The 21,753-nt window shown below is 52.6% G+C and overlaps 2 protein-coding genes across 2 annotated transcripts in view; one reads left to right on the forward strand and one right to left on the reverse strand.

The window, feature by feature from the left end:
- Nucleotides 1-14,743, forward strand: part of THOC6 (THO complex subunit 6) — a 22,897-nt gene extending 8,154 nt beyond the window's left edge. Inside the window, exons 13-14 of the transcript XR_012639756.1 lie at nucleotides 13,941-14,392; nucleotides 14,599-14,743. The gene's annotated coding sequence lies outside the window, so the exon portion shown is untranslated. The remainder of the gene's footprint in view (nucleotides 1-13,940; nucleotides 14,393-14,598) is intronic.
- LOC141988431 (uncharacterized) lies at nucleotides 3,385-16,086 on the reverse strand. The gene is made up of 6 exons (XM_074954210.1): nucleotides 15,421-16,086; nucleotides 14,652-14,733; nucleotides 9,129-9,155; nucleotides 8,327-8,588; nucleotides 7,856-8,009; nucleotides 3,385-4,127 (listed from the first exon to the last, which is right to left on the reverse strand). Exons 1-6 carry the CDS (start codon nucleotides 15,982-15,984, stop codon nucleotides 3,654-3,656), a joined length of 1,563 nt encoding a protein of 520 aa, XP_074810311.1. The 5' UTR covers nucleotides 15,985-16,086; the 3' UTR covers nucleotides 3,385-3,653.
- Between the last annotated feature and the right edge of the window lie 5,667 nt (nucleotides 16,087-21,753).

Consider the following 21,753-nt stretch of genomic DNA (forward strand, 5'->3'; position numbering starts at 1 on the left):
GGGTTATGCAGCCGGCTCTACCTCTGGCCTCTCTCCAGCCTCCCTGACTGCGCCCAGCTCTGGTGTGCGGCCTGCTGCCGTTTTCATCACAGCTCGCGTTACAGCAACTCAGAGAAGGAGCCCTGGGGGTCCTGGTCCCAGGGCTTCGCGCAGCAGGAGACGCTGGAGCTGAGAGTCTGAACATGGGAGGTTCTGTAACGGGTGTAACTGCGGGGAACTGGCCCAGGGAGGGGAGCCAGGCAGCAAATCCTCCAACAGCCCCTACTCTCCTCCCCGATCCGGGGAGAGAACCCAGGAGTCCTGGCTCCCAGCCCCCGCTGCTCTAACTCCTCTAGACCCCACACCCCTCCCTGAGCCGGGGAGAGAACCCAGGAGTCCTGGCTCCCAGCCTCCCTCGCTCTAACCCACTAGACCCCACTCCCCTCCCAGAACTGGGAGAGAACCCAGGAGTCCTGGCTCCCAGCCCCCCTTGCTCTAACCACCAGCCCCCACTCTCCTCCCAGAGCCAGGGAGAGAACCCAGGAGTCCTGGCTCCCAGCCCCCCTTGCTCTAACCACCAGCCCCCACTCTCCTCCCAGAGCCAGGGAGAGAACCCAGGAGTCCTGGCCCCCAGCCCCCACTTCCAGAGCTGGGAAGAGAACCCAGGAGTCCTGGCTCCCAGCCCCCCGTGCTCTAACCCCTCTAGACCCCATGCCCCTACCAGAGCCGGGGAGAGAACCCAGGAGTCCTGGCTCCCAGTGCCCCCCTAACTGCCAGCCCCCACTCCCAGAGCTGGGAAGAGAACCCAGGAGTCCTGGCTCCCAGCCCCCCCTTCTCTAACCGCTCTAGACCCCACGCCCCTCCCCGAGCCGGGGAGAACCCAGGAGTCCTGGCTCCCAGCCAGGCCGTGGGGTGTGCTTTCTCCAGCGATTGCGTGGGTGACACAAACGTCACAGCCCAGGGAGGTGAGGACAGCGGCTCCGGGATGGGTGGAACTGAGCCAACTTCCGGCCTCCGTCCCGAGGCAGCCTGGCAAAATCCACAGCCACATTTTAGGGCTTTGGCTCTGCCGAGCTCAATGAGCATGTCAGGCTTCTGCCACGCCCCAGATTAACGAGGGAGCCTAATGATCATCTTGGCTCGTGTGACCCGGGGCAGCCCACGCTGGACATGCCCAGGGCAGGGCAGGCTGCAGGGGGGGGAGCAGATCCTCCCAGCGACTGGTGGGTAACACTGATGTTCGACTCCCCAACCTGTCACACACGGAGCTCCTGATCCCCCACCCTGGTTATGGAGAAGCTGAAAAAAGCAGCCACCCAGCCCCCTTTCCTGCCGTCCCCGTTCTCTGGTCCCAACCAGCACCGAGCTCCAGTCCAGGGAGAAGTTACGTAAAATCTCTGCTGGCTGCACAAAGTGCTCTTCTGACCCTAGGGCCAGCCACGTTGCCAGGTCAATAGCAGTCTGGATTTTATGCAAAGTACCGTGCGGTCGGCCAGTCCTTTGGTGTCTAGCCCTAAAGGTTTCGTGGGAAAGGGGTCTGGAACGGCTTCCAGGGGTCTGGAACAGCTTCCGTATGAGGAGAGATTAATGAGACTGGGACTTTTCAGCCTGGAAAAGAGGAGACTAAGGGGGGGATATGATACAGGTCTATAAAATCACGGCTGGTGTGGAGAAAGTGGTTAAGGAAGTGTTATTTACTCCTTCTCATAACACAAGAACAAGGGGCCACCCAATGAAATTAGACAGCAGGTTTAAAACAAACACAAGAAAGTATTTTTGCACGTAACGCACTGTCAACCTGGGGAACTCCTTGCCAGAGGGTGTTGTGAAGGCCAAGACGGTAATGGGGTTCAGAAGGGAGCTAGATAGATTCATGGGGGATCGGTCCATCAATGGCTATTTGCCAGGATGAGCAGGGAGGGTGTCCCTAGCCCCTCTTTGCCAGGAGCTGGGAAAGTCTCTGCAGTACCCCACTATGAACACCAGGGAGCACCTGGGTGCACAGGGATGTGTGTCTGCGCCATATCTCACTGCTGCCACCAGGGGGCAGCTGTGTGTGTGGGCACCCTTGGCACTAGCCCACTGCTGCCATCAAAGGGTGCCACATGCCCCAGGGGACAGGGTGGGGATAGTGTGTCGGGGTGTCAGGGTCCCTCTGTTTTCCCATTTGCTGAGTGACACTTTGCTGGAGTGGGTGGGTGGGTGGCTGGGTATTAACAGGGAGGGAGGAGGCTGGGGGTGATGACCCAGGTGGGCGGGGGGCATGCTGGGGAGGGAGAAGCGTGGAGTGAAATCACCCAGAGCTGTATAAGAAAAGCCAGTGGAAAGGCAGGTGTCAGCACTGCCGGGCAGGGGCAGGGGAATAGCCAGGGATGTGTGGGAGCCAGAAGGGGGCAAATAGCACAGATGGGCCAGCTGTTGGGTGTGATTTCAGTGCAGGCTGAATTGTCTATTCCCCCCCTCCCCCCAGCACTCGATCCCCCCATTCCTCACTACACACAACCCTGTCATGTTCCCCTCCCTCCCTGCCCCTCCGTTTGTCTGTCCATCCACCCCACCACATCCTGCCCCTCTTGTCACTGGCTCCTGGGAGCCTGCACCTCTGACAGCTCCCTGAAAATGGCAAGGAACCAGATGATTCATGGGATGCAGTGGCCAGGATGGTGGGAGTTTGCCTGCTCCCCCCCGCCCGCCCCCAAGCCCCAGGGTCCCCGCAGCGGGTATTCCTCAGTGCACTGCAAGAATTAGCCAGCATGCTCATTACGACACGCTGGGCTCCCTGGGATACCTACCCAGCGGACAGTGGGCTCCCAGCGGGGCAGGCAGAGCGCGGTGGACTCACCCCCGCCGGTCGCAGCTGACTGGCAGCCGTGTCAAGGAGCCTGGTACGACTGCCTGGCACGAAGCAGCGGCTGTTCAAAGGAGCGCGGTCGGCAGGTGCTTCCCCGCACGTTCTAGGCCCGTGGAGAACGAGCCCACGTTCCAACACGGACCGAAGGGGAGCGGGCCCACACGCAGGCTCGCTGACGACAGAGACGAGACAACGAAGATTTAGGAACGGCGACATTTCCGTGAGCCGGCGTAATGGAGCCCGGCGTGCGGAGGGAGGGAGCGGGCTGGGCCTTCGGAAAGGAAGCGGACATGCTCTACTAAGCCACCGAACGGCGTTTGAGGGCGAAAGGAGAAAAGAGGTTCGGTTTCTACTCCCAAAGGGCTGGATTCTGGGGTCAAACCGGAGTCACCCGCCGACTGCAGTGGGGTCAGGGCCGGATTCTGATCCCAGCTCCCCTTGGGTCAACCCAGAGCATCCCCATGTGACACCCACTGCAAAACTCTGAAGGCCAATAAACAGAACCTGGCATTTATTATTGTTTAAAAACATTGGTTTTTTTAATAAAGTCTCATGGTTTTTAAGCAGACGCTGTTCCCCCAGGATAAATCCAAAGCCAAGTGAAGTTAGCGTAGAACAGGGGTTCTCAGACTTTTGTCCTGGTGACCCCTTTCACACAGCAAGCCTCTGAGTGCGACCCCCCTTATACATGAAAAACACTTTTTCATATATTTAACACCATTATAAATGCTGGAGGCAAAACGAGGTTTGGGGTGGAGGCTGACAGCTCGGGACCCCCCATGTAATAACCTCACGGCCTCCTGAGGGGTCCCAACCCCCAGTTTCAGAACCTCTGGCGTAGAATATTCAACTGCAGACACGAGCCCAAGTGTCTGTGTTGGGCGAAGAAGATACTCGCAGCTCCCTGTCCCGGCTGTTTTTCTTCCTTCAGGTTTTTGAACTCTTCAAAGAGTTTCTGATGCTTCCTTCTAAACTCGTCCAGCTCCCGCGCCCGTCGGAAGAAGGGTCCCGGGCCTTGGGGCTTGGCCAGGTCGTAGCTCAGCTGGAGGTACTGTTCTGGGCTGCATCTCATCAGCCTCACCTCCAGTCTGAGCACCTCCAGCACCCGGTTTTTCAGGGAATTCTCTTCCTCACTCCGGTGCCAGTCGAAGAAATTCATCGAAGGCAGGAAGTAGCTGGGCAGCTGTTTCTTCTCCAGGCTGAACTCCAGCACCTTCAGCAGGGTCCCCAGAGCATCCAGCACCGTGGCCCATTTCTCGGGCTCTGGGTTGAGGTCAGAAGCCCAAAACAGGACCATCTGCGAGAGAAGGAGAAGTTACTCACCTCGCGTAGCAGCTGGAGTTCTCCCAGAACCGGGCCCCGACGGATGCTGCCCTTCAGGTGCGCACACCCCTGCGCCGTCCAGCAGAGATTTTTCGGTAGCAGCACCTGCGCTGTGCGTGAGCTCCACACACCCGTGTGTCCCACACCGCGAGCCCTAGAGGTGAGCGGACAAACCGCCCTCCATTCCGTCTCTACCGTGACGTCCCACAAGATGAAACATTTTCTGTCTCGTTTTCTATCCCTCTCCTAATAGTTTCTAACACACGGTTAGCCCGTTTGACTGCTGCTGCGCACTGAGTGGAAGTTTTCAGAGGACTATCCACAGTGACCAAAATCTCTCTCTCGAGTGGAAATAGCGAGTTGAGAACCCATTGTTATGTATTGTTATGTTGGGATTATGTTTTCCAATGTGCATTACTTTGCACTTATCAATACTGATACGTCACCCGGTTTTGTGACACCCCCTGTAACTCTTTGCAGCCAGCTTTGGACTTAAGTATCCTGAATAATTTTGCCACTTTACTGTTCACCCCCTTTTCCAGATCATTAATGAGTACGTTGAGCAGCACAGGTCCCAGTACAGATCCTTGGGGAGCCCATTGTTTCCCTCTCTCCATTGTGAAAGCTGACCATTTATTCCAGCCCTATCTTTCAGCCAGTTACTGATCCATGAGAGGACCTTCCCTCTTATCCCATGACAGCTTTCTTTGCTTAAGAGCCTGTGATGAGGGAACTTGTCAAAGGCTTTCTGAAAGTCCAAGTACACTGTACCCACTGGATCCCCCTTGTCCATTTGTTTGTTGACACCCTCAAAGAATTCTAACAGATTGGTGGGGCATGATTTCCCTTTACAAAAGCCAGGTTGACTCTTCCCCAACAAATCATGCTTATGTGTCTGATAATTCTGTTCTTTACTATAGTTTCTACCAAGCCGCCTGGTACGGAAGTCAGGCTTACCGGCTTGTAATTGCCAGGATCACCTCTGGCACCCTTTTCTAAAACTGGCGTTAGATTGGTCATCTTCCAGTCGTCTGGTACAGCGGCTGATTTAAGCGATAGGCTACATACCACAGTTAGTAGTTCTGCAATTTCATATTTGAGTTCCTTCCAAACTTTTGGGTGGATCCCATCTAGTCCTGGGGACTTATTACTGTTTAGTTTAGCCACTTGTTCTAAAACCTCTTCTATTAACACATCAGTGTGGGTCAGTACTTCAGATCTGGTGCCCAAAAAGGACAGTTCTGATGTGGGAATCTCCCTCACATCTTCTGCAGTAAGGACGGATGTAGCTTCTCTACAACAGCCTTGTCTTCCTTGAGGGCTTCTTTAGCCCCTCATCGTCCAGTGGTCCCACTGGTTCTTTGAGAGGCTTCCTGCTTCTGATGTATTGAAAAAAATTTGTACTGTTAGTTTCTGTATCTTTGTCGGGGGGCTGGCTGGGGGCTTCGGACGGATAGTGCCACCTAATGGTGATGCTCCAGGATATAACATCCACCAGTGGCAGTCCCGGGGTCGCTTTGCCTAGCAGCAAAAGCAGAGGGGGAGTATTGCCCAGTGGCAAGTGTGGGGATGGTAGGGGAACCCAGGCCCACCCTACTCGACCAAGTTCTGACCCAGGGCCCTTCAAAACAAGGTACCCTGACACAGGGTTCATGTCCTGATACCCCAGAGCGCTTTCCCTGCGTCGCTTTCTACCCTCGTCCCTCCAGCGGCATCTCCGGGGGTTGGACGTGGGGTCCTTCTTGTGTTCGCCCTGCTCTGTGTCCGGCAACTCCTTCGCTGGGAACAGCAAGTCGTCCCTCTCGGCTCCCGCAGCCGGCTGGCTTCCCGCGCTGCAGCTAAGCGGCTCCACCCCGGCGGCTTGGAGCCCCGGAGGCTTCCCGGCAGGAGGCTCTTGCCCACAACTGCCCTCCTCCTCCGTCAGCCCAGCCTGAGCCGAGCGGCTCCCTTTTCAATGCTCCTGCCACTGGGAGCGTGCCCAGTAGGGGCGAGGGGGCGTGGCTTCTTGGGCCCAGAGCAGTTTGTTAACCCTCGCCTCTCCAGCGCAGGGTTGGTACAAGCCCGTCACAATCTTTAGCAAATTGCTTCTCATTAAAGTTAAATATTATAGTGTGTGTGGGGGGGGATTAATTATCCCCCCCTACAAGGATGCTAAATTTAATTGCATTGTAGTCACTATTACTGAGCGATTTAGCTAGATTCACCTCTTGGACCAAAGACTGAAAATCCTTGCACAGGGGAATGAAAGGCTGTAATAGCCATGAAATGAACTCTGACGGAACTCCTAGAAAGACCTGATTTCTCAAAATCCATCAGATAATTAAGAACATCGGAGAGGGAAGAATGAACAGGTGCAAACTGTGACTGGGGACCCCAATGGTAAAATCTCTTCCATTTCTGAAGGTAAGTATTTCTAGTAGAGATCATTGTATCTGTTTTATATCTGCTGAGCAGGAAACCTCTATCCCCGAGAACCATTGAGGAACCATGGATGGCCATGTTGAAGTGGAGAGACCAACTGGAGTCCTGGGGCAACAGACAGGAAACGACCAGAAGCTGCGGCTGGATAGGAAGTGAGATGAATCAGGTCAGAGAACCAGACCTGGCTCGAGCGAGTTGGTGCAGCTAGAGTGACTCCGTCTCTGTCTCGTTTGATCTTGTTCCGAATCAATGGTGTCAGAGGATATGCATGAAGAAGAGCTCTTGTCCAAGGAATGAGGAAGGCGTCTCCCAAGGATTGATAACCCAGACCTCCTCTCGAACAGATTTTCTTACACTTTCTGTTGGTGGTGGTCGGAAAGAAGTCCACTTCTGGAAACCCTCACGTCAGGAAAATCTGGTCGGGAATTTGCGGGGACTGAGATCAGCAGAGCACTGTTTTCACTCAGAGGCCAATGTCCAAGGGGTACCTGGGCCTGGACCCATGACTGGTCAGAGGGAGAGCTCCATCGTGAAGAGCCTAAATTTAATCTCCAATTTTTACAAGCTCTCCTTTTAACCGCCGAGCAGATTTTGCACTTAGCTGGGATTTGGGGGTATCTCAGGCAGCAGCTACATCGGGAATGTCCGTCACTGACCGGGAAAGCTGAAATCCTGGGGATCCCGGCATACCAAGCCGATGACAACTCCTGAAGCATAAACCTCTCAGAATGGAGGGGAAGGGGCAGGTGGAGGAGGGAGGGGGCAAGGGGAACATTAAACAGACCCCCCCAAACGATAAAGAAATAAATGAGGTGAGCTAAACAGCACTGCATTCTAATTGTGACTAAAATTGGAGGCTTGACTAAGCTAAGCAAAGGTGAAGCGGGCACACGAGACACTATCTTAGGCTGTCAGGCAGCAGAGAAGGAACTGAGGGTGGTTCTCCCGCTCACCTCTCTATATCCTCGGTATGGGGCACGAGGATGTCTGGAGGGCGTGCTTGGGTGGAATGGGCACCGCTATCAAAATTCTCCCAACAAAGGCATCTGGGGCGCATGGGCACCTGAGATGGAGAACCCAGAGCGAAACAGTTGGAAGAAGAAACACGCAGCGCTAACCACTAGACCCCACTCCCCTTCCCGGAGCTGGAGTAAAACCCAGCCCTCTCTGCCGCCCCTCCCCTGCTGCTCTAACCCACTAGATCTTTCTCCCCTATACCTGTGGATGCTCGTATCATCCATTTCCCACCCCCTCCCACTCTGCCCTCTCTGTCTGAGTTACCTTCAGGTGGTAGGAGGTCAGGACTTTGCCGTAGTGCGGTACCCACTTCTCCATGTTGATTTGCTTCAGCAGCTGCAGCGCCTCCCGCCTCCACCCAGCACCATCGAGGTCAATGTCCCTGAGGAGTCGGGTCTCAGCCAGGGAATAGGAGAGCCTGGGATGGGGTGGGGGAAATGAGACAGGGCTGAATGGGAGTACGGGGTCAGACTGACTCCCATCCCACACCTGCACCAGGGTGTGTGTGTCCCTGCGCCCGCTGCTGGTGTGGATGGCCCCTGCTCTGTGTGTGTGTGTGTGTGTGTGTGTGTGTGTGTGTGTGTGTGTCCCCCTGCTGCCCCCTGCTGGTGGGGATGTGCACTGCTCTGTGTGTGTGTGTGTGTGTCCTTGCTCCCCCATGCTGGAGGGGCTGAGCCCCCCTCTGTGTGTGTTTTTGTTGCCTTCTGCTAGAACAAATGAGATTTGCACTTTTACCTCCAGTACAGATTCTTGGCCACCAGATCGGCCCCAGTTTTGTAAATTTCCATGATATTCCAAGTGGGTTTGATCCGCTCAGTGTCTTGCTCCTGGTCCCACCATTCAGAAAGCCACCTGAGATCCTGCCTTGGCCAATCCATGGACATGTCCACTTTATTCCGGATGGTGGGTACCAGGTCTACAGACACAGCTTGGCCGTCCACCTCCAGGCTGAGCTGCACGGCAGAGCATTTTGCAAAGTCGCTCAGTCTAATGTTGCCTTGGAGAGGGCAAGACAGCAGAGTGGGAGTCAAAAGCAAACAGAGATAAAAGCTTTGCAGATCTGAGATGATGGAAGAGCAAAGATTAAGGGAATGAGGGCCAAGATCCCAGGACTCCTGGGTTCTATTTCTGAGTCTTCTTTTGAGTCTCTGTGACATTGTGTGACTAACTTCATCTCCATGGGCACATGGTGAGTTAGTGGAAGAACTGAAGATCGAAACCAAGAATCCTGACTCCCTAACCCCTAACTCTGGGAACTCCATTGTGCGAGAGATTAAGAAGGAACAGGGTAAAATTTCTCAGAAAACAACTGTGCCAGTGCCCCATAATCTTGACCCACAGCCCCCTGCTAGCCCAGCCCTGGGCTCCCCTCATAACTGTGCCGATACCTCTGAATCCCGACCTGCAGCCCCCTTTTAAATGTATTTCCCATTTTACCCTATGCAATTTAACAGTTTCCCTTCTGCATTTCCCTCATAGGTGGTGCTTGTAATTTCTCTGCTTACAGAGCGCCTTATTCTATCTCTTTAATACTTACTAATTCCGGGAGCAGGGCTGCTTCTCTCTAAAAACAGAGATGGGAGAAGAAAAGGGCTAGTTAAAATCTATGACACTCAGAGTCTTGTATAGAAGGCTGATCACAAAGGTAAAACTGGAAGAAAACGATGAGATTCCTGCAGGGTTGGAAGAAGGCGGATTTCTTTGTGCCTGTATTAATCCAGTCTTGGCCGGCTCACAGTTACAGCTACGGGTTGTCGGAAGTGCTGAAATCAACACACCGGAAATACGATCAGTTAGCCCTGTTCCACTCTCGACTGTTCCCCTGTTTAACTACTTCACTTACAGGATGATTTTTATCCCAGTAAAGAAAATCCATACAACCCCGGTGTGATGCTCTGCTCGGGGCACTTAGAACCGTAAGCCAGTTTACCTCACTGCCTTAGCAACAGAGAGCTTTGCTGGAGATCAGACTGGGTGCCAGCTCCCTGCCACCCTGTTGTCCGCCTCACCCGCGAACTTCTGGAGAATCTGACAGTCCAAACCTTGCCGTGTAGAAAACAATCAGTGAAGCCCATCCCGAGTTCCCCAGAGACCTCTCCCTGCAGGTCCAGTCCCTCTCATTCAACACTCACAGAAATTATTAGGTTCGCTGCTGCCGAAGAGACAGAGCACACACCAGATTCCTACAGGACACAGTCCACAGACTCGGCAACGTTAACAACCTGTCTCAGAACACCATCCTGGCCACCATGGATGTCACCTCCCTGTACACTGACATCCCTCACAATGACGGCAGAGCTGCCTGCCTCAAATAGCTACAAGACAAGGGACAACCCTCAGATACTCGCCCCACACTCGTCCGTTTCATCCTCACCCATAACAACTGTACATTCGACAATGAGAACTTTGTTCAAACCATGGAAGCAGCCGTGGGTACTAGGACGGCTCCCCAATATGTCAAACTCTTCATGGGCCACCTTGAGGAAGAATTTCTGGACAAGTGCACCAGAAAACCAATGCTCTACCTGAGATACACTGATGATATTTACACCCTCTGGACAGACGACTTAAACTCCCTCAGAGATTTCCACCACAACTTCAACAACCCCCACTCATCCATTAAACTCTCTCTGGAGCACTCCCACACCAGCATCAACTTCCTGGACACTGCGATCAGCTTCAGCAATGGAACCCTATGGACAACCACACGCAAGAAACCCACAGATCACCACACCTACCTTCACAGATCCAGTAACCACCCCAAACCCACCTAGAAATCTGTTCTTGACAGTCAGGCACTCAGATACCACAGAATATGTTCCGAGGAGAAAGTCCAGGACACCCACCTTAACGCACTCAGAGTCAGCTTCACCAAACAAGGACACTCCATGAGGGGAGTAGATCACGTCATGGAACGGGTCACCAAAATACGCTGAGATAACCTGCTTCAATACAGGGGGGAAAAAATCCCACCAACCGCACACAGTTGTCACCTACCACCCCAGACTGGAGCCCATACTGGGTATCATCAAATAATTACAACCCATACTGATGGGGACCCCATTTTGAAAAAAATCTTTCCTGAACCCCCTTTTCTGGCCTTCAAACAAGCTCCAACCTCATCAACAGAAGCAAGCTCCCCACAGACCAGGACTCACCAACTCAGAGTAGCACCAGACCCTTCCAGAACAACAGATGCAAAACCTGCGGACACATCTCCACTGCTACGATGATTGACACTCCCCATAATGCACCTTTCAAGATCCATGGGTCCTACACATGCCCATCACATAAGAACGGCCATACTTGGTCAGACCAAAGGTCCATCTAGCCCAGTATCCTGTCTCCGACAGTGGCCAATGCCAGGTGCCCCAGAGGGAATGAACAGAACAGGGGATCATCAAGTGATCCATCCCCTGTTGTCCATTCCCACCTTCTGGCAAACAGAGGCTAGGGACACCCTCCCTGCCCATCCTGGCTAATAGCCATTGATGGACTTATCCTCCATGAATTTATCTAGTTCTTTTTTGAGCCCTGTTATAGTCTTGGCCTTCACAACATCCTCTGGCAAGGAGTTCCACAGGTTGACTGTGCGTTGTGTGAAGAAATACTTCCTTTTGTTTGTTTTAAACCTGTTGTTTTAAATTACTGGCCAAAAAAGGCATGAATTTGCAAAATGATTCAGCTGACCTGAATCTGCATTTTTCACTGAAGAAAAGTTTTGGCTGAAAAATGTCACCCAGGTCTAAATGGAAATACACACTAGTGTGCTGTGGAAACAGATCCTTAGTTAAACAGTGCCAGAAATAGATGGATGTCGGTTGTAAAATGGATTAATTAAATCCTTGTAAGGCCATGAAAAGTTGGTGTAGGCAAGGCCCTTCACCTTCGGATTTTATTTGGGAATTCATAAGGGTTTATTAAAAAAACTTAAAGATGGATGAGAATCGGTGCAAAAAATTAAAGTCGCAGTTTTCTGGGTCAACATCGGGATGGATATTGGGGGATGGGAAGACAGAGAAAAAGCAACAAATCAAGAAAAGTACATCCGTGCTCCAGTCCTAAAAGCTCCCGGGACCTGGCTCCCTGCTCCAGAAGGAGAGATGGTGGCTGAGGCTAACTGAGATGTCATCTCTCCTTCCAGAACAGGGAGCTGGGTTTGGGCCACATGTTACTGAGCCACCATCTCTCCTTCTGGAGCAGACAGCCAGGTCTGGGGAGTTCTGGCGCTTCCTTTTGTTTAGGAGTCAAGCTGTGTGTGTGTGTGTGTGTGTGTGTGTGTGTGTGTGTGTTTAGGAGTCAAGCACTGTGTGTGTGTGTGTGTGTGTGTGTGTGTGTCTTCCACTGCATTACCTTGCTTTAACAGACAGCCTCGCTTTTACACTTAGACGAATTCATTATTAACATAAACACGTCTACCGGATGTCACGGATTGGATTTCCTTAACATAACTGGTATTTTCATGTACTTGAGTGATCCACAATTTGGGTGAAAATTGGTAAAAGCTGAATAAGAGCTTTTGTAAACCCAGGAGGGTTTTTTTTTTTGGTTGTTTTTTTTTTTGCGGGGGGGGGGCGGGTAAAAACCAGTAAAAAATGAAGGGCTCTAGGGCTTGTCTACACTACAAAATTAGGTCAACTTAATATAGGTCAACCTATAGCCCCTGCAGTAATTCAATGGCCTGGTGGTGTCCATGCTGCCCTCCTTCTGCCGGGGCAGCGTGTCCTCACCAGGAGCATTTGCACAGACTGAAGTGGGGCATTGTGGGGCACTGGCAGCCACATGGGGCTCACAGCTGGAGGCCCCCATCCGCCCCAGGGTGACACCCCCATCAGTGAGCTCGGGGCAGGTTCCATTTCACAGCACAGAGCCTACCAAGAGGGAAATTGACATACTTGCCGATTTCACGCTGCTATTGTCTGGCTCAGACCGGTGGGGTGCCCAGCTGGGAGCAGGGTGCGGGGAACCTGGGTGGGGAAGCAGGTCTCCCAGCGGGGATCAATGAGCCCAGGCAGCAGCCCGGCTGGGAGCAGGGAGCCGGGAACCTGTGGGGGAAGCAGGGCTCTAGCTGAATGAATGACAGCCAACAGCGGATGTAAGTAACGTGGTGTCTACAGGGACCCTGCGTCACCCTAACTACACGGACATAAGCCCTACGCCTCGCGTGTAGGTGGAGTTATGATGTCAGTGATGTAGGGCACTTCCATCAGCAGGAATAAGGCTGTAGTGTAGACACAGAGAGTGAGGTTGACGTAAGCTGCCTTATGTCAACCTAACTCTGTAGCGCAGACCAGGCCTTAGTTAAAGGTTGCGTTAAACAAAAACCTTGTTGTTATGGACTGGGTGTAACCTGGGGCAATGTGAACTAGTGGGCAGGGGCTTAGCTGGGCACTGTTGGGTGTGTGTGTGTGTGTGTGTGTGTGTGTGTACACGTACACACAGAAGCAGGAAGAAAGCCCAGCAGACAGGAATAGAAGCGCTGCTGGCAATGTGGCTAAAAGAAAAGCTTTTTGGGCAGAGTGCTGGCTGGAAAGGCTAGGGTTACCATATTTCAGGTTCCCCAAAACAGGACACTGGGGGGGGAAGGGAACTGGGGAGCACAGTTGGGGGAGCTGGAGGGGGTACCTGCAGTGGGGGTGCTCACTGGAGGTGGGGGGCAGTGCCTCTCCCTGTCACGGTGGTTGAGCGGCTGGCGCAAGCCCAGGAGGCAGTGACAGCCGTCAGTCATCGACTCCCTGCGGGACCCCCCTCCCCAGGGCTGGGAATCGGGGCCTGGGTGGGTGGGATCTGGCAGCCGCAGATGCCGGGGAATGGACCAATCAGCTGTGGATGCAGGGGACAGACCCATCGGGAAGCAGACCAATCAGGGCTCCTTCTCATAGACTCATAGAATATCAGGGTTGGAAGGGATCTCAGGAGATCATCTAGTCCAACCCCCTGCTCAAAGCAGGACCAATCCCCAATTTTTGCCCCAGATCCCTAAATGGCCCCCTCAGGGATTGAACTCACAACCTTGGGTTTAGCAGGCCAATGCTCAAACCACTGAGCTATCCCTCGCCCCTGAGCTACAGCATCTGCTCTGCAAAAATCCAGGACATTTCCTGTTATTTCAGAAATTCACCCGGACAGAGAATGGAAGCTCAAAAAAAGAGATATTGTCCGGGAAACCCCAGACGTTTGGTAACCCTAGGAAAGGCATGTTTGGGACAGTGAGCAGAGAAACTGGTTTTCTGTTGTTTGATTCCTACTACGTTTAGGGAAACAGGACTTTCTGCATAAACTTTGTCAACAAACAAGACTGCATCAAAGAAAACACTTGACTCTTATCATCAATTTCTCCTCCTAACAGGAACAACCAACAGCTCCCCAGATTTGGTCAACTGCCCGGGTCAAAAGCACTCCTGGTCTGGAATGACCAGATGGATCGATGAGGGGACCAGGATCCTGACTGCCATGGACCAGAGGTTTTTCCTTGAAAGCTCTCGCCATCTTGGAACTTGCTAACAGAGATGAGCTAAAAAATCCAGCCCTAGAAGGAAGGAGAAGGGTGGAAGGCAGCCGCCCGGGTTTGGAATTGGGCCCAGCCTAGGGCTTGAGAGACATTTACAACCGTTTTCTACCCTGTTTCTGCCCCACAGAGGCCCAGAGGGGAGAGGTCGATTCTCCTAGTGCAGACAAAGCCAGCTGGCCTTGGAATCTACAATTCTAATCCCCGACCAAAGCTTGATTAACGCAGAGTTAAGGCTGCCTGGGTAACTCATGCTCTGGCCTGCAGTATTGCCCAGGAAACACAGAGTTAAGGTAAATGCCTGCACAGGGCTAATTCTAGCAATAGCCCCTGAGAATGACCCCCTTCCCTGCAGCTGCAGTGACTGGGTTACGTGTGGCCGTATTGACTGGGGGAGGGATTAGCCGGAGCATCTTGGGAGAGCTGGGACTGTGATACGAGAATATCTGGGGGTTAGTTTGAGGAGCGTCACAGGGTTTATTTATCATCTTCATTTCAGGCCTTGATTAATTAATGCAACACTAATGGATTAATACTAAAACGGACACTTACCCTCAGCCAGAGCATTCTCGACAAACTCATGGAACTTTCGAGCTACCAGAAATGGATCGATGCCGCCCCTCCAAAGATCCTTCTGAAAAGGGGTGAAATCAAATTTATTCAGATACTTTAATCCAAAATAAAAAGAAGCTGTGGGTCAGGAGTGAGGGGCACCGGCAAAGCTGGGGGGGCAGGGCTGGGCTAGCAGGGGGCTGCGGGTCGGGAGTGAGGGGCACCGGCAGAGCTGTGGGGCAGGGCTGGGCTAGCAGGGGGCTGCGGGTTGGGAGTGAGGGGCACCGGCAGAGCTGGGGGGGCAGAGCTGGGCTAGCAGGGGGCTGCGGGTTGGGAGTGAGGGGCACCGGCAGAGCTGGGGGGGCAGAGCTGGGCTAGCAGGGGGCTGCGGGTCGGGAGTGAGGGGCACCGGCAGAGCTGTGGGGCAGGGCTGGGCTAGCAGGGGGCTGCGGGTTGGGAGTGAGGGGCACCGGCAGAGCTGGGGGGGCAGAGCTGGGCTAGCAGGGGGCTGCGGGTCGGGAGTGAGGGGCATCGGCAGAGCTGTGGGGTGGGGCTGGGCTAGCAGGGGACTGCGGGTCGGGAGTGAGGGCCACCGGCAGAGCTGTGGGGGCAGGGCTGGGCTAGCAGGGGGCTGCGGGTTGGGAGGGAGGGGCACCAGCAGGGCTGGGGGGCTAGCAGGGGGGGGGCTGCGGGTCGGGAGTGAGGGGCACCGGCAGAGCTGAGTGTGTGGACAGCTCTGGAGGATACATTCTGATATGATCTCACTTACCTGTCGGCCATTTATTTCTTTGATTTCTTCCTCCGTGAGGTCCAAGCCTAGATCCTTCCTGCCCAAGTCTACAGCCTTCTCATCCAAGATCTTTCTCAGTGTCACCTTGTTGTAATCCACCACCAGCTTGTTCTCCCAGCGATACACCGGCACGCCAGACTTCAGGCTCAGCCAGGAAGGCAGGAAGTGGATCTCTGTGCACGGCGCACTGTACAGGGTACCCAGCAGAATCACGTTCGTGTTGTACTGGATGGGGGCCAGGAAGTCGTAGTCGCTGCTGCTGGACTCTGCCCGGACGTGGAGGTCCTGGGCTTGGCTGCCCACCAGGATGGCTTCCCCCGTGAACAACAGCGTATTCCACTGATGCACCCGAGCCATGATCCTGCTGACCAGAGCTTGCACCCGCTGGCACTCCTGCTCCCTTCTCCGGTGTTCCCTTTGCTCGGGATACACATGGCGCCGTAAGAACCAGTTCAGGAACTCCTGGGCGACTGTACGAGACTCAGCCTGTTCCTCTTCCATTTCTCCTGGCCCTCGGTCCCCACCCTGGGATGCGCCAGCCATCCCTGCGGGGCCCAGGTGGCTCCTGGCAGGGCTGAGCCCTCCTCAGTCACTGGGGAAACTCTTGCAGTTCAGCTCTGCACTTCCTGTCGGGGCTTCCTCTCCTGGCTGTAGCTGTTTCCTGCTCGTAGCTGAGCTGTGTGGTGGTGTGTGTGTGTGTGTGTGTGTGTGTGTGGGGTTGCCGGGGGAGTACGCTGGTTATCTGTGCCAGAGGGACCTTTGTCATCTGACTTACTGAAAGTGACACACCCATAATACTATAATAGTAGAAGTGTCAGTTGTTCGGAGATAAATTCCACTCGGACTCATAGTTTCTAGTCTGACTTCCTGTATAACACAGGGTGTAGGATTGTGGTGTCAGGGGCTGTGCCTTTAAGGGCTGAGCTCCCAGACTGGGACGCTGTGAAGCTCCTATTGTGTTGCACAGCTGGCTGGAACGACACCGAGGATAGAGCAGAGCCCTGGCGAGCATCGAGTGATCACTGACCACCACCCGGTACCAGGAGTAAATGAACGAAGAACAGACGCTGGGTGGAAGGATGGAGCAATGAACAGCCCCACCAGAGTTAAAACTTTGTGGGAAACTGGAGGTGATTTAAACAGCACTTCCCTCTGTATTGGCAACAATGGGATCCAGCAAACAGGAAGACAATCAGAAGGTAGCGACAGTCGTGACAAGAGCTGGTCCGGAAGCAGCTGATGTGTTTCAGTTCTCTCTGGCAGAGAGGCGAACGATGAAACTGGAGAGAAAGTTGAGATATAGCGCACTCCTGTTTCATTCTTATGAGGAGAGAGATGTTTTGAATCAGAGGGTGTGTCAGTGAGGGGAATATAGCATTCAGGCCTGTATATTTGCCTGAGATAGAGTTTGGGGTTTTGTTTGCTTGTTTAACTTTTGATATGCTTATATCCTTACTACCGTGTGAACAAAGAACAAAGACCCGGGGTGTTGCATCTGCCCACAGCCGGATGGGGTTGCTAGCACAAGGAGACGAGATGAGGAAGAGAGTTAAGGTATAGCTGGGCATGGGGGAGTTTAATAGAGGAGCGCACACTTGAAGACGGCCTCGACTCCTGTCTCAAGGCAAGGCCAAGCAACCAGCCAGGAGGGGGAGCCATAAGAAACACTAAAAAGCCAGAGAAAAGGGGACCCTGGCAGAAACACAACCTCACTCCCTACTCCTCCCATGGGGTACAAAAGAGGTGGTACTGAAGCCCCCAGACTCACGACCTTCCAAACAGAACATGGCCATAAATTGTAAGGGGTGGGACCAGGGGCGGGCACTGCAGGTACAACTGAGCCTGCTAAGAAAGAGGAGGGAGGCCAGGAAAAGCCGTACGGATGGATATGCTTGCTTGGTGACCCCACTAAACAGCGCATTGCCTGCACGTCGGACTCTGGCCTTCTGCTTTCTGTCTGCGGGGCGAGAACCGAGGGAGGGCAGGGGAGCCCTCACAGGGTACAAAAAGGAGAAGGAAAAACACTAGGTAAACAGCATGACCAGAGGCATTGAGCAGCTTTGGAGAGAGCCAGAGGTGCCGGGCTAAAGCTAAACCAAACCAATGTAAATTCAGTGTAATGGAAATAACATACCCAGGAGAGACGTTCACACGCCAAGGTGTAGGAGTAGATCACTTGCTTGCCCCTTTGCCACAGACAAGGGGTGTGTGGGGGGGGATACAAAGATTCCTTGGAATGGGGAAATATAGAGAGAGATTTGTGCTTAAGGTAGCTGCTCGAACCAGCCACCGGAGAGCGCTACAATGTAGACACGGGCTGCCAATCGTAATAAAGAGTGTTTGAAACGGATGGAATTGAAGAGGTCCCAGTCCTAGGTACTAGGACAGTACATGCAGAACTAAGTTGTCCATGGACCCCTCCACGGAGATATTGGCATAGTCCTCTTACAGCACCAAGGTCCCACCTGGAGACCAGTGACTTGTGTGCCATGGGTACTCACAAAAACTGGGTGCCAATACACTCAAATCCAGCAGCAGGCTTTGGGCCTAGTCCGTGGGCATAAAAGAGTTTCACATCTTTATTTATGGGAAGACCCTGTAGCTGAAACTGACCATAAGCCACTCATTGCCACTCCCAGCTCCCGCTTCCCCCCAGAATACAGAGGCTAGATGTTCGGTTCCAGATGTATCCTTTGCCCATTGCTCCCAAACCTGGGAGAGGCTGGCTGGCTGGCTGGCTGCTTGCAAACACACTCGCTGGAGCACTGGACACACGTGCGGTGGAGCAAAGTTCAGAGCTAGATTTTGTACGTCGCTCAGAATTTTAAAAATCCCGTCCGGTCTCAGGCAAAATGCGGACCGGGATTGCCAGAGCTCCTGCTCGGGATGAAAGCCTGCAGAAAGTCACTGAGGCTGTTAGCACAGGGTGGCTGGGAGAGCAGATTCCCAGCCCCTATTATCAATACAAGGGGAGCTCTCAGCACTAGATGGCATTTTGTTTAAAGGCACAGGAGGGCGATCCCCAAGGCGTTACAGAAAAATACATTAGAAAGGAGTCATGAAGATCAGCTGGGGATTGAAAAACCTCAGAGAACGGCCAGAGCCCTTCTATGCCGGCCTCACATGAACAGCGACGTTGAGGAAACTGTCCAGAGTTGCTGTATGTGCCAAAAATATAGGCCAAGTCAAGCAAAAGAGCCCCTGTTGGTGGCACCAGAAAAGATTGGCCCCCAGGGCAAAGGAAGCCTGGATTTGTCTACACAGGCTGGAGAAAACGGTGTACTTGTCCTAGACTATAGTTCTTACCTCCCCGAGATAACCCTACGAGAAGACACTAGGGCTAAACGGGTGATGGCGCATATCAAACCTGTTTTTGCTAGACATGGTCTACCTGTCACAGTAATGTCTGACAGGGGCTGCAGTTCGGTGGCCATGAGGTTAAGCAGTTTGCAGTGAAATTTGGGTTTAGAATATAGCCACTCGTCCAGCGTTTCTCAAATGTGCCCACGGTGACCACCAGGGGCTTTTCTTGCTGCCATGACCTCCTGGGTGGTGATGGGGAGCAGCAGTGGTGCCTGCCCCGTCTGGAGCCACAAACACTGTAGGAGCAGGTGACCAGTGTGAGTTCCCCACCTTCCCAGGGTGGTGGGGCTCAGGCATTGGGCTTCAGCCCTGGGGGGGCGCGGCAGGCTCTGGCCGTGTGGTGGCAGGCTCTGTCCCCCATGGCCCTCTCCGCCTCCCTACCCACCTCCCCATCTGGGGCTTAATTTGGCTCCCAGCTTGCCAGGGCTGAGTAAATTTGCTGTGGAAAGTGATATTAACAAATAGACAAATCTCACTTTTCACAATGGCAGATTTACTAGCTAGCAAATCTAAAAACAAACAAACAAAAAAAAACCCTACCAAAAAAAGAAAAATATGTAAAGCAACTTATTTGTGTTTCTATTCTGTTTAGGTCCAGTAAAGAATAGAGACACGATTTTTATTATTGAGTCTTCAAAAAAAAAAAAAACCTACCTAAATAAACTACAGTAATTTGGACACGTGCATGTGCATATTTATTTGTTTTTCCTAAAATTAAGTATTTTAGGAAAAATTGTCAGAGTGGCCACTTGCAAGATTTGGTGGCCGCACTTGGGGGGCCACCAAAAACTTTGTTGTGAGAACCCTTGTCCATGCTATCCCCCATCGAACGGGATGGTGGAGAACAGTGTCAAAAGTCTAAAGCCTCTACTGAAAAGGACTGCTGAGTCAGACTCTGATCTGTATTTAGCCCTATGAAATTACAGACTGGCCCCCAGGGCGTGTCCCCTGCTGCCATTCTGTTCAACAGAAAACGGAGAAGAAGAATGCTTTCACTTTCAGACACGGACATCAGCAAGACACTGGGGACTTGATAACTAGATGACCTCCTGAGGTCCCTTCCAACCCTGATATTCTATGATTCTATGACTTGCAGATCTATAAAGAGACAGACGAGGCAGAACAAAAAACTCAGTATGATTTGGGATCCCAGGAGCTGCCTCCACTTCACAATGATGCAGCGGTTGCCCTGGGGTCATCTGAGGCTGTCACCCCAGATGGAGACATACTACAGAAGAATAGGCAACACCTCCAAATCCCAGGGAAGGAGGGAGATAAGGGGCATCAAAGCAGCCGTCTTGCCTGAGAGGGTCTCAGACAGGCAACAAATACAAGAGAATGAGACAACAGAGTAAAACCGGAACACGTGGGCCTGCTGCCTCCTGAGAGCAGTGGTGCTGATGTCTCGGGGTAGCCCTGAGGTCCAAACGACAGTGCAGGGCACCTCAGAGCCTAGCTGAACATTGCTAGGAACTTGATCCCTGACCTGATCTTGAAGGGGGGGTAGTTTGGGGTAAAATATCATTGATTTGCTAAGCATGCTTCCAGGAAAAACAAAGGAAGTTCTTGAAACTGCAACAGCAAGTAGGGGGAAATAAATAAAACGGTTGTTAGGCTCTGCTATGATAAAATGGGCAAGGTTAAGGGCACTGGATGGGCTGAAAACGCAGCAGCTGCGGTCCTGGACACGTCTGGGTGAAATTGGAAAAGGTGTTTAAAAGACGTGATTATCCAAGCTGTCGTTGGGACACCAGGAACAGAGACACAGGACAACGGGAGCGATGCTCTCCTCAGGGAGCCCAGAACCCTCAGCCAGTGAGCCCTCTGCCTCAGCAAGAGAGAGCGCTTTGCTGGTGCTTAAACTGTGTGTCCACTCCCGGCCACCCCAGCCTGTCAGCCAGCCCCAAAAAACTCCTCAGGACTCTGCCAGCCCAAACCTTGCCTTGCCGGTAACACGCAGCGAACCCCAGAGCTCCCCAGAGACTCTCGCCCTCCCATTGGACACTCACAGAAACGATTAAGTTCACTGCCTCCCAAGAGACAGCGCACGCACCAGCCTGTTAGTGTAGCTGAGGTCCCACACTTCATAACACAGCCCTGAGACGGTTAATAGTGAAGCTAAGAAGAAGTTTGCTAATACAGAACAGAGAGTTCGGTGTGCTGCATGATCAGTTATTACACTTACGAGATTATTTATGGGGGTACAACCTGCACTTGTCACAGACAACAGGTTCTTTTGCGGGCGGCTACTTATTGGTGATACTAAGCAGAGAGAAGAGAAACAGGAAACGGTTAGAAATAAAAAAGCTTTCTAGTGTCTCAGACTAACTTCAGGCAAAGATTGTAACTTGCTAAACAGCTGTCTCAAGTACATCAAGCTACCAGCATCGCCAGCCCGTCTGGCAGGAGGATCCAGCGTTCACAGAACTAGAGGGTGCTGTTCCCTAAGTGATGGATAACTAAACTGTCTTGTTGCTCTCCTTATATTTCCCAGAGTTCACGGTCTGCTTGAAAAGCCAGGAAGCCCTCCTGGGATTCAGACTCCAGAGTGTCCCCTACTGTGTCACCAAGCTGTTTCTTCCGCCACTTGTGAGCTTGACGTTACATGTCAATGCACTTTCATTGTCCTCTGCCTGTGATCAAGCGAGGCAGACAGGTAACTCCACGTTCCTTTGTCTAGGACAGGCTCGTTTATCAACAGCCTCCAAAACAACATATTTCTAGCCGACGTACATAGCTCTTTATACACAACCCGTACATACATCACCCAAAAACATTCATGGCCAGTGAGTCTCCAATTTTCATATTATACCTTATGACACTGTTTTGTAGTATAATATATGATCCGTTGATTCAACTCTCTTATACTTATGCATATTGATTTCTTCTATAATCCCAATTATATTTGTCTGTATTAACTAAAGCAAATGGTGATGAGAACTCTTTCCA

Source organism: Natator depressus, chromosome 6, assembly GCF_965152275.1.
Source record: "Natator depressus isolate rNatDep1 chromosome 6, rNatDep2.hap1, whole genome shotgun sequence".
NCBI lineage: Eukaryota > Metazoa > Chordata > Testudines > Cheloniidae > Natator > Natator depressus.

What these genes read in the sequence shown, in the direction of transcription:
- LOC141988431 (XM_074954210.1), bottom strand. Translation starts at nt 15,984, where the DNA reads ATGGCTGGCGCATCCCAGGGTGGGGACCGAGGGCCAGGAGAAATGGAA. An exon ending in CAGCCCTGCTCCCGGAATTA is followed by an intron (nt 8,589 to 9,128) that starts GTAAGTATTAAA and finishes GCCCTCTCCAAG; the next exon opens with GCAACATTAGACTGAGCGAC. An exon ending in GCCAAGAATCTGTACTGGAG is followed by an intron (nt 8,010 to 8,326) that starts GTAAAAGTGCAA and finishes ACCCCATCCCAG; the next exon opens with GCTCTCCTATTCCCTGGCTG.